This window comes from Plodia interpunctella, chromosome 13, assembly GCF_027563975.2.
Source record: "Plodia interpunctella isolate USDA-ARS_2022_Savannah chromosome 13, ilPloInte3.2, whole genome shotgun sequence".
In the NCBI taxonomy this organism is placed as follows: Eukaryota; Metazoa; Arthropoda; class Insecta; order Lepidoptera; family Pyralidae; genus Plodia; species Plodia interpunctella.
The window spans coordinates 5,707,660-5,721,399 of record NC_071306.1 but is presented as its reverse complement, the minus strand read 5'-3'; the positions used below and the strand labels follow the sequence as shown (position 1 = coordinate 5,721,399).

Below are 13,740 nucleotides of genomic sequence, written 5' to 3'. Positions count from 1 at the left end.
CTTAAAAGTTAGGTTAATTTTACTTAACAATGCATCTGTGCCTATGTCACGCAAATTTCAAATATACCGATTTCTTAGAAACCTGTGCAGGTAGAGAGGCCGAACGTGATTCGGCATTGATGGCGTTTATTAGTATACATATAATATTTTCCAATTTCCATTATCGCTGGGATAATTATATTATTGCATGCTGTAAATTAGCCATTCGTTTAGTTATTTGTATTGAAAATGTTGATCAATAGTTAACCTAAAGACGTCAAAACCTTTAACATCAGGTAGGTAAGTCCGCATTCCGCCTTTGATGTACCTACTTTTGGTGTAAATTCTTGTTTTTGAATTCGTAATTTAATAACGCATATATATTATTTTTTCGATAATATATATATATATATATATATATATATATATATATATATATATATATATATATGGCCGTTTTTAGGCTATGGTGACTGATAATTACTGTTTCGGCGAAAAAACAATATATATGCATGTAAGCAAAATATTTCGGATTAGTGTTTGAATTTACTTTATTAAAACACATTAGGTATACAATCGGTTATTAAATCGGAATTCGTAGTAATTATATATATAATATATCTATAATAAAAAAATACAATATGAATGACCAACTGGCTGTATTTGATTATGATTATTGCGTTTTATGGCTTTATATGTTGCATGAGATAACATAGCACTTAGACGACTGTATGACCCGGCGAAAGCTAGCTGCCATAATATCGAGATTATATGCAAATTCAATATTAGTCGTCATTTCTATTCCTACTTAAGTAGCAATGGCAACTAGTTTGACTTGTTCGTGCAAAAATATCGAATAAAATAAATGCTTTGCTTACTTAAGTGTACCAATAATCATTACACAGCGATTGCTCATTTACGACATCCTGAATATAATAGGTAGGTTCATTGTAAGGATCGTCGGAAATATTAATATTATCAAATGACATATAATTAGTTCATTGCATGTAATTTTTTTATGTTTTATGAAATTTCAATTATAATACCCGAAAGACAACAGGAAATCGCAAAATAATTTTGCCGACAAACAATTAACCCTACTACCTCACCAAAAGATAGCTTTGGCGAAATGTCTATTCTGCCTTCGCCCCAGGCAGAGATCGAAAAACTGTAAAAATTAACTTTTATTCGTACAGTGTTGACAGAAACGAATGCACGCCGCGACGGTTATGAAAACGACGAAAATAGTGACACTAAGAAAAGCGTCTGAAAAGAAATTCTCAGACGGGTCTCGCTGCATTTTACAGACAAAATATTGTGTGGTTTGGAGCTTCGGCTTTGAGGCAAACACGGATACATACGTACAGAATGACGAGAGCACAGATAGAGTTTAATTAAAATAATCTGCTACTCTATTGTTAACTGCTTTTCACTTATCACCCTTAAAATTTAAGTGGGTTCTTGTTGGTGCAGTTACTTAAAATTTATTTCTTATTTTATACTTTCACGACACACACGACGCTTACTCTTGTCATAAATAGGTTATTTTGTTGACGACATCGCATCCAATAATTGTGGATGGTTCGTTTATAAAATTTAAGTCCGAAACAAAGCACTACAATTTTCAGATTGCCAGTGCTGGGCCATGAAAGTATGTATCTGTACTGTACAATTTTATTTCGCCGTTTCAAGACATGCTGGAAACTTGAACTTTCATATCTGCTTCAGCGTCTGCGAGCGAGGTGTGACGGCGGGACCACGTCCCCGTTTCCTGAGCTAAATATATTTTCACTTGATCATTTAATTATATGGAGATTAATGGGCGGGCGGGGATGCCAACACTTACGTTAATAAACTGTACAATATGGCGTGAAACGTTTACTATGGCGTAGCGGCGCGACGCGACTGTTTATGTTGACAGTTGGTCAGTTCGCCGGACTTTGCGCTGACGACGCCATAACAAAAACACTAACTGTTACACTGATGTCTTTTATGGACTACTTGTTACTTGACATTAATTAAATTTGCATTAGTAAGGACTCTTTAGGCCAGTTATATGTATGAGGTGATTCCGCAATTTATCATTTATTGCGTGTTTAAAAATTGGTGTTGGAAAATAGGTCTTAGTTGTATTACGCTTTCACTAATATATAAATTTATTTAAAAACAATATACGTCGAGGAAACACCGAGTGTTTTGGCCATGTTGCCTCTGGCACGTTGGAATCTTACTTTTGTAGTATAGTTAAGTTATTGTTTTAATACTGTGTTACAGTATCTTTTTAGGAATACATATTAGTGAAAATATATAACTAGTTCAACTCAATTCGTTCAGAATTGCTTGCTCATTGAATTTTGTAGAATATGATTGAAACTAGACACCATAAATTTAAATTATGAATTTAGAACGGTGGCCATTTGTAAATGATTTGTTTTGCATCTAAATCTACTCGTAATGTAAATATTTAGTTTCATAGTAAAGAGATGCAATCTACTACAGCATGACAGATATTAATTAACTAATTGCAAATATCGCAATCAACTAAATTAACTGACTGCAAGTTGGAGCTAATATAACATTTTGGATGCAAGTTGGATCCATCCAACTTGCATCCAAAATGTTTGAGATGCTTTGCATTGTTTGAGATGGGGAAATAGTTTATTTCGGTTAAATAATAAAGTACGAAGGAAATAATACGCGAAATGAAATCACAAATATGTGAAAAAAAATATATATTTATTTTATAAAAGGTATTTTTTAAGGCGTGATTTAAGTACCAGTAAAATTAGTTTATGATTTTGTAATTAACTAAATTTATGGGCAATATTAAGCATAATGATATTAATTTAAAATAAGTACTTATTTATATTTTATTAATAATTAATGTTGAGTGCCAACGCACATTGCATCATGCGTTTCCTTGCAGATACTTGAGTTTTATTATTTTTATATAAGACGTTATTTGGTAAACACTTGATTCGAACATACAGCGATCTATTATCACATTCTAACAACGAATATCCAGATACTTTTACTATTCAAGTTAGTTGTTCAAAAAACTTTAGATAACTTGATTGGATTAGTTGAAAGAACGAAATAGGTAATTTGAATGAATACATACTTTTACATATTTTGTAATCATTCGTATATGCATATCTCATATTCTAGATAGAAAGAGTTTATCATCTAAATACAATTGACCATCTATATAATCTTCTATACCAGTTGTATTATTCTTGTGCGTCAGTCGGCTTTTTTATCATTGTACAGTCACATCGCCATTACAATATCACTACTGACACTTGCGCAAACGCAGCCGAGCTAAGTGAACCTGTTGATATGCTTTCTACGGCTGATAACGGAGCCACAAAACGTAAATGTTCTGTTGGTGAAATCGTCGTGGAAAAATCTCAAGTATTAACATAGTCGCCGAGCTAGTTATTCATAATTGACGGCCTCCCGCCCTGTGGAGTGTGAGCCATGACATAGGATGAAATAGACTAGAATATAATCTCGATAAAGAAATTCAATTTTTAAAAACGAATTCATATTTTTATTTTCAAGTCATAGTAAAAAAAACTTATACTATAGTATTTTTAGGTACTTAAATTCCTCTTCAGTCATTAGGCGGCAGAACCCATGTACATTTCCGATTTTTTATTATCTGAAACAAATCAACAGTTCGCGAAGTGTTTTATGAAAGGTTGATTGTTGGTTTACACTCGTCATTGACAGCTGTTCACGGAACTGCTGCAGGGAGTTTCTGATGGTCCACCAATCACTTTCAACACTTTGTAAACGATTCTCCGAAATTATTTTGTTATGACTGTGATTAACGTGCGTAGTATGTTTATTATTTCCATGAAAAAAGGAAAAGTATCTGTATTTTCAGATTATTTTTATCGCAACTATCTGCTATCTCTATTTTGTTTTCGGTTACAGAATGCCATATTATGGTGTTAAGTACACTCTTTTTTTGTAGCTTTAAATAAAATAATCCATACTAATACTATAACTGCTAAAGTCTGTCTGTCTATTTAAGCCCGATTTTGATGAAATTTGGGTATGCATGTAGTTAAAGATTTTTTCAAAAATCAATCCCCCAATGAATATAATGGGGGATGAGAGATTGTATGAAAATCATGTCTGATCATCGTCACTTCCAACCAATTTTATTGGCATTCAATTGAAGACCAGAGCAGAATTACTCTTTTAGATCTAAAAGTTTCAGATGTTTGAGTTATTGGAACAAAATCGACATCATCTCAGAAGGTAATCTACCTTGCTTGAGATGATGTCGCGGCCCGCCTCGTCTCGTGGTCTGTAAATGAATTGCCATCATAATATCTGACGACGGCGATGGTGAGCCACAATTAAAATTTGCATTTTGCTCGTTTGATTGATAACTCTGTTGGGTGGCGGCATTTGATAGGAGGCGAGGCGTGTCGATGTAGGCATGTGTATGCGTAGGCGCACTGTGTGGGAAATTAATACATACGGTTTATTTTCACTGTATTTTTATTTTGTTTTGTAATATAGGTTTGAATTTGTATAACGGAAATTATTGAACGGAAAACACGAATCAGTTTTACAAAAATGTCCGTCTTTTTTGGTTTGGTATACCTATACCTATTTATGGTTTAACAAAATACCTTATTCATTATGGTAGATACTATATCTTGGGTAGATAGACCTTTTATGCGAAGTTCAAAGTTAATATATATTAATTAAATAATTTTAAAACTGTAAAAAAAATATAAATAAATAATTTAGGGTGATGAAGAAACAGTAATGGAGTAAGAATTTTTTTAAATGTCTGTTTGTTTGTTTTTCTATTTATCTGTTTGCACACAATGTATAAAATTGAAATAATTATACTTACGCTATTCTCTAAACATTGGCTTTAAAAATGCTGGTGGAATATTTTTAAAATGTATTTTTATGATATGCAACTATACGATACTCTCACTTCTTAAACATTCATAGAATTGTATTCAATAAATTATATGCGGTATTTTTGTAGAGCTTCTTGGCTCTCGTCCACTGTTTGCTGTTGTTGACAGTTATCGCATTCAGTAATATGCTATTAACTAGATTAGATTTCTATGTTTTCTAACAAATTATGTTTAAAAAAATCTTTCTGATATAGAATTTATTGAGATGTTATCCCTTATGACATGGTACAACTTTGCCATCACAATATCAGAGAAAAACACGAGCGTCTCTGCCATTTTTTCAACAATCAAAAGTATAATGTAAAAATGTAAAATCTTAATCAATTCGGTAACACTTAAAACACAAACTCAAACTAGTAGACAATACTACAAATTTTAGAGAGTTTGTCTATGATAGGAGGTCCAGCTTCTCCGAATAAGGCGCCAAGTGTCAATTTACGAGTACCTTGGACCACTTAAACTGTCTACACCTCTTAAAACTGCCTCAATATACGTCTTCCGAAAATTAAAAGTGAATAAAGATCACGCCGGCGGTTAACCAAAACGCTCGATAAGGAAACATATAATTTGTATGATTTTTATGGTTCCTACTAATTGGTTCGACAATGTAAACGGCCTTTACGCCGCCTGCTTGCATTTTAATCAGGGTACACTGGAAATAAACATATAAAATGAATTATGGACATATAGAACGAGAAGAACCAGTCACTATTGCGACAAGCAGGCGCCGGCCCCCGTCAATGAAGTCTACAATATATAAAAGTTGAGGGAAACGAAACTCTATTATACGATAGATATAGTCCGAGCGCGCGTGTTACAACTATGTTTTGATTTACAATAAGTTTTTACATATCTATGCTTTTTTTATTGGTTTTTAATTAAGTACATATACATTTAAAATATTAATATATTTTAATGCATCAACGGTTATGTACGCCCCATGACATTTACAAATCGTAAATTAACTAATACTTATATAAATAAATTACTTTTTCAATGGTGAAATTTTATTAAAACTTGTTCCTAGGTCGCTCTGTCTCACTACTAGCTTTTGCCCGCGGTTTCTGTCTATATTACGTTACATACGGTTTCGTCGTCAGTTAAAAAACGCTTGTCGTTATATAATATGCCAAAGGCAAAATGTATATTGTCGCTGTTTTTTGAATTGAAGTATACTCCAATTGTGTTTATGTACATCGGATATAAATGTAGTAAAGAAGTGAATTATTAACACGACTATTAAACTGTATGCGAATAATGGTCCTATTATTAATAGTTCTGCGTAGAATCACTGCAAAAGAAACAGCATACTTTAGCATAACTAGGACGTCGTAATCAGCCGTGTGTCACTGGCATATAAATTAATCAGTTGTGCAAATAAATGCATTACTGCCTAACAAGTAGGTTGCAAATCTACACGTGGTCTGAGTATAAATAATTTTTTTAGTTTTTGATTATGTATTTCATCTTATGTCCGAAAAACACCAAGCCAATTTGAAAAACGTTGAGTTTGTAAAGTTGGAACAGCACTGCGTAATTTAACTTATTTTAAAGCCCTTGAAATTGCAAACGAAGTTGCGAACCCAGTTAGATTAAAATAAAAATGTTTTTAGTGGGATACTGGTTTCGACAACTAAATCAAATATGAGTGTGAAAATTGAGAAACATGTGAAATCACAATTCTTCTTCATGTAATCGCGTACACACTAGTAAACTAAAAAGTCGACCTGTGTATACTGCATACAGGTAGCATACGAACAAAACAAACTAAAAATGTTTATTATAGCAAATTAACTACTGATAAAACAAACGTAATAATAATCTACTAATTTATTATTTAGTAGACAACGACGCCTGTCTGTCGCGACATCTCAAATCTTACAGATATTATCTAAGCAATAAGCCGTTTTATGGCTGAGCATCAAATATATTGTATGTGTTTTCTGTATGTATGTTCATAAAATTAATAATATTGCATATTTCGTTGTTTTTAAGTAGTTTTGCGCTAGTTGTGGAACGTCCGTGGACTTGGAACGTCATGTCAGTCAGGTACAACTGTTAAACTGCACGTAGAATCTCTCATCTAAGCGTGTTCCCGATTACATTATCGGCTATGACGTCTTGAAGCCCGAGTTCCGCTAAAATATATCTAAAAACTTTGAAGATTCGGCTGAGGTTTTACAACCAACCGCCTGACTTCAACCCTCTTTGTCTAATTACACGCCTCAATTGAAAGTGAAAAAAAAAACTGTCAATTGAAAATGATAGACATTTAATCCATGTATATAATCGTAATCCAGTGGCAACACAGCGTTGGACATTATGTCTTGGGGTTGATATCTGGTTTATCAGGTGTTCAGAAAACCAGTGTCATCCAGTATTTGGGCATGAAAATTTACAATTAGTTACAGAAAAGCCACACGTCTCAGCTGATCGGATTGACGCGCCAATAATTATATTTGCCTATTAGCGACGCATAGACACCTGTCGGTGATACTTGACACCGCTTTACATAATACTCCGCCTGACACACCTGAGCCGGGGCGAGGATTTAGGAACTGTGGATGTGGCAAATTACATCATCTCTAAATTCGTTTTGACACAGTCATTAAAATTAGGCACTCCTGTTGAAGAATATAAATATCGATGGTTTAGCCGAAAATCAGGATAGTATAATGATATGTTTATAGAGAAGCACAATTGTATCTCATTATCATTTAAGCGTTTTGCCGGCTCTATTATCAGCTATAGAACATCGGAATGTATGGGGTCTGTTGTTGTACTAACTTAACTAACTTTTTCGTCTCCATTTTTCATGGTTTTCAGCATCTTTGTTTGTTCTAACGATGAAACTGTGTGCGTGATCTAAACTAATATCTAAATAGAATTTTACATTAAGATCGAATTGGAATTATAGTATAAGTAAAACGAGAGCATTCAATAAGACAACACAAATCTTAGATAAAAATCTATATAGAAAATTATTCACATAATATTTTCTACTACGAAAAGATGAAATATAAATATATGTATGGTCTATTTTAGTACGTGAAATTTATTAGTCTTTTCTATGTAACTCTATTAATATTCTTGGATCATTGCAGACTTGTATAATAATTATGTCACTAAACATTTTATTATTTGGCAGTTCTCCGAAGATAATAATCGTGTGATACCATCGCCGCGGCGGAGGCGAGGTAGAGGCGTGTAATTGAAAAAATAGAATGATTGATCCGAATCGCTTAATACGCGTCACACCACTGCCTGCGGCGAATAAGTCAGACACATGGCTACTACAACAGCTCTGAGTCACAACTCACTACATAAGCCGCATCGCAGAGCACCCGTCAACTTTTTGTATTCAGCGGACACTTCAAAAGAATCATCAGGTGTGGTTACTACGTCAGACAGATTATCTCCTTGGCTTCGATTCATGAAGCTCTCGAGACGCAACCCAAGTAACGAGTATAAACTAGCCATTACGAGACACGACCTATGTCAAAATATCCTGATTAATACTGCATATGGCTAATTCCGAGCGCACAATTTATGTTCAACCCACGCACTCTGAAATATGGCGTTCGCTTCTTTCAACCCTTTTATGCTAAAGATTTATTGAAGCGTCTTTCAATGAATCTGTCCATACACCCGGTATACTCTGCCCAGTTGATATTATAACTCATATTTATCGTGATCTATGACACAGAGACGTGGCCGAGGGCCTGCGCGCAACGCTTCGAAGACTACAAATCTAAATGTACGCTTTATTTATAGAACATTTAGATAGCGATGAAAATATAAAGTAGATCAAGTCACTCATTAAAAACACATAGGGGGTATATTTTTGATGTGGAACGCTTTGATGCAGATACAAAAACTGTAAATATAATATAACATCGGCTACAAATACCATAAACAGAACGTGAAAGAAGTGTAAGACGGTCTACGCCAATACATTTCGCTGGCTAAGAGTTTCTGGCGCACCGCCAATGATTCCAAGAAAACGAGAGAAGGTTATAAGATGTCCCATCTCTCTTTATATGCCTAAATCGTGTCAGAGATAAAATTTTCAAATGTTTTTTGAATCTATAGGACGGAGAATATCCGAGTCAAATAGGTGTTGAGAACACATCTGGCAACGGTCTCGTAGTCAAAGATTGGGCGGGAGTGGCAGAGATGACGCTTTCTTGGCACTGCTTACTGTTATGGAGTCGATGAATATTTCTGTAGAGAGAAATAAATAATAATGGTGGAGAACAGCACAAGGAAATTGCTGAAGCGATCAATATGCAATGAGCCTGTCAAGTGGTGCTCCGAAGTTGATTGTTGCATCCTGATTGACGCCGGCGCCGCAGCCACCCCTCTTCCTTATTATGGGTGACAAGCGCCTATAAAGGCGAATATTTGCAAGGCGGATTACACCCATAAATACACATGCTGTATCGACATAAATATCAATATGTTCTCACGCAACATGTCGCGTTGTTTATCAGTACTCGAAGTGAGGTTAATTAAATAGTTACGAGAAGCAGATAACACCGCCGGCTATTTATAGACACCGGGCCACCATATCGACCTGAGCCATCTGATAGCGAATCTATCTACGACACCTAATCGGTGTCCGTTCGATCGCTTTCAATTGCCTATTAATTTCATTGATGACTGTATAAGAGTATTTTTATGTTCCTTTGACACGTAAAAATAGAATCCTATTTTCAGTTTTTTCGATCAGACAAGCCGGAATGATTTTATTGTAGCATATATATTAAGCAGTAAAATAAAGATAAACAAACGAAAGTATCACATATTTTTATACATGTACGACTAATTTGTAAATTTGTAATTATATTTTTAAATTTATAGAAAAAAAGTTGTCGAATGTATTTAGAAAATGTGCGCAAAGGTGGCGATTATGGCAAATTCTATTTTATCCAGCCAGCTGAATCAACACGCTTTTTATTATCAAAATAATTTGAATTTGAATGCATATTAAATTAGCTAAATAAACCAGAAACATTAATGACAATCATTGAAATATTAATGTGTCAATCGTATCTAAAACGTTATAGACAGACGGACGGGTTCAAGAAAGACTTTTCGAGCAGGCTTTATTTTTAGACGAAGAGTGCGGTATGTAAATTCTACTTGTTCTCTAATGTACACAAGTTACCTTACATGGAGTTCTTTGTGGGGGTAAAAAAAATATTGGGATAGGTTGACTTAATTGAATTTTCAATGAGGATTGACGTCAGGCAGGCGGCCGGGTATAAAATCATCGCCGAATCTTCTATATTTTTTGTTTTAATTTTAAGCAAACCCGGGCTTTATGGCGTCACAGCCCAGAAATGAGACAAAGACTTAACAATTTTCTAATATATAAGTGCTCAAAATGCAGTAAATGCCTAAATGCAGCAACTCTTGCTTTTTCTATGTTTATAATATTTGTAGGATAATAAAGTGTAAATAAGACATCATAAGGCGAGACGCAACTATCGTTTCTAATATTAGAAGTAAAGGGAGATTGCATTTTCTTTTAAATATAGAGTCACAATGGTAAAAGAATAGTAGTTTAGAAAGTACTGCTATTGAAACACAATTGAGACGCGATTACGACTTATCAGAATCGACACTCAGATTAGCCCTTCAGCATACACGTGTCGTTATCGAAGTGCTAATACGCTATCCCATTAAACTTTGAACATTACCTCTAATTACGTAAATGATACTCAAAACTAGTATTTTGTTGGGAATTTTACCAGTTTACTTAATGACATGTGTAATTTTAAGGAGGCCAATTTGTAAAGTCACTTTTTTATTGTTTAAATGTGTCTGATTTTTTCTTATAAAACTATTCCTTTTAAACGTACAGCCAACCCAAATAAAAACACGTCCACCTACCCAAAATCATTACAAATTCGCCCTTATTATGTCGTCGTTGCATAGAGCTTCATACACTTTACTGTACAGTATACATATTATGAATCCTAGCAAGTTATACCTGCAGATTATTTTCATTTGTTTCAGCTTTTAAAAAAAGTGAGACTACGTCTATGTCGATTTTTTATCAATTAGTTGCTTAAACTAAGTTTTGTGCACATTGCGCTGTTAGTGAGGATATATGAGAGTTAAGTTAATGTTGGTTTAACCCTATTACCAACAGCTAATACATAAACAAATATTGATATAAATACCAGTGTTTTTGTATCGGAATAAATCAAAGTAATGGTGATGAATACCCTAGAACTTGAACCCCAAGTCGAGGCATAACTTTGAATCAAATTAAACTTTATAGCGAACATAAAATAGGCTGTCTCGACACAGAAAATGTATCATTACTTTGTAATTTAAACAGTCATAATGTTGATATTTAGAGAAGCCTTAATAACGACATGTAGTGGGATGTCACGTAACTGAGATCATATACCGACGTAATGGAGACTGCAGAAGAGATTCTAGAGATCAAGGAGACAACCAATAACAAGGATATGTATTTCTAGACAAGAATTAAAAAAGACATTGAAAAGTCGTTTTCTGGACTATTGTTATAGCTTCGTTGCCCTTGAGCCTACTAAACGGAACCTTTTGAAATTATATGACTGATTTTAGGCATATTTTGCGAACCTTTTTTTTACCACAAAAGTGTATCCTAAAATAAAATTTCATTTATTTAGGTTAATTTGTCCGTCTTTAAATTCCAGACTATGTATTTCAACTCAATCGGTTCAGTAGTTTCGTAGCAAACTATCTGTTGTACACACAGACGCACGAAAATGTAGAAAAAACCTATGTGGTGTTTATAATGAAGGACGGAGCCAAGCGAATCCAACTGACACTTGACCGATTATTTCGTGTTTTGAACTATTTATATTTTTACTAACTTTTTAATCTGGTGTATGATATGGGGTGTCTTTCTTGGAAAGATTGTGATCAGTGTATAGATTATGTATGTTTAAAAACTTCTGTATATTCTCTATTTTATAACTATCGTGTAGGTCTTAATCTAGTAATAACATGCTAGGGAAAAGCGTAATTAATAACTTCGCCATTTTCAATTTGAATAATAAGACCTCGTACTTGAATGAAATCAATCACTCTTGTAATTAATACTGAGCACTTGCACACACACACAATTTTAATGCATTTCACATATTTTGGCCATAACCTTTGATTTTTCTATAAATCATAAACGTGTATATTTATAGAAAAAAAAATTACGGCGTGATTTTTTTCATTAAATAAATCTTATAAAATATTGTTCATTTAACGCAATGCTGGCCGCAAACTTGTTTTTTTCTTTTTTCTGTTATTGTTTCTGACAAAATTTGAGAAAAGGAATATTGCATTGTTTTTGATTTGAGAATTTATTTACATAGCGGTACAATTATAGTTAAGTAAATAAACCAAAAATGTATTTTTATTTTGGTACTCCTACATACTTTATGTAATAGATATGCAGGAAAATAATTTGGAAATTTTCTTTTTCCAATTTGCAATCTTTGCAATGTAACTACTACCTAATTTAGTTTCATTAGTATAAATAAATTAGTAATGTCAATTTATTTTCTTGTTTCAGAATGTCAATTCGGCAAGCAGCCGAAAGAACTTGGCAGTATGTGGTACGCTGACTTGGGTCCACCATTCGGTGTCATGTACTGCATCCTATGTGAATGTGCACCGGTATGTAAGTTTGAAAATACGATTTCAGTGGTAGAATATATTTTAATCGCCTTGCCTTACAAGTTTCGTCTAGTGGACTCGAGTATTTGTTACCTTATTTAAATTTTACTCATTTACCCATAGGCTAGATGGAGGCTAAAAGGCGGTCTGCAAACATGTTCAATTTATAAGATACTAGCCCGTGCCCCGGGCTTCGCTCCCAGGGATTTCGTAATAAAAAGTACCCTGTGTGTTACTCCAGGTTATATTCTACCCGTGTACGTGACAATCCGTTCAGTAGATTTTACGTGAAAGAGTAACAAACATATATCTTCACAAACATTTATAATATTAGTAGGAAGTAGGATATACAAAACTGCGTCAAAATGCGCTTTTCAAAAGGTTTTGTAGAGTGAAATCGTCGCTAATTCTGAATCATCTCGAACAAACGTTTTCAATAAAAAAGCTGCTTGTTATAATTTATCGACACATATGACATAATTCATTTGCTGTTATAATCATTTAATTGGAACAATGTGTCTAATATTGCATTTTAATAAGGCCAACTGTTTTACGTCATTGATAAATAAAGCATGTAACATATGTTGTACGACTACTTACATTGTTTGACAAGAAAATCTTTGCATTTGTACTAATTTATGAAAAGAACATTTAGTTGATTGAAGCAAATTGAAAGTACTAATTCCTTATTCTTGTACTTGTTTTGTAAATTTCTTCATTCGTTCGTTACAATGTGCTTTAATAAAAAAAAAAACTATATTTTATATTGAATTCTTTGGATATCAGTTGCTCATTCGCGTCTCATAGACGGGTTTTTAATACAACATTATTTTAGTAAGAAAAATTTTTATTTATAATTTGAACTAAGTATATTCTAGAAAAACTAAGGTATTTAAAATGACTTCCCCCACTTCCTCATATGGATAGATTTAATAACGGTTATGCAGTTATTTCGTTTAAATGTTATGATTTCAGGATTAAATCATTAAATCAGGAATTAAATCTTGGTATAATTTCAATTACAAATATAAAATTTATTGTTGCCACTGAATTTCAATTTAACTCTACACAACACATTTTCACGCTATACCTTCTTATATGGCCAGGGTCAGTTGGGGCATTTAGCCTA

General features: G+C 33.5%; 1 protein-coding gene across 1 annotated transcript in view; it reads left to right on the top strand.

Moving 5' to 3' along the window:
• The window catches only part of sog (short gastrulation), a 70,321-nt gene that overhangs the window by 25,447 nt on the left and 31,134 nt on the right, over window positions 1-13,740 (top strand). Inside the window, exon 2 of the mRNA XM_053753165.2 lies at window positions 12,508-12,611. Within this exon, the coding sequence (XP_053609140.1) occupies window positions 12,508-12,611 (104 nt within the window). The remainder of the gene's footprint in view (window positions 1-12,507; window positions 12,612-13,740) is intronic.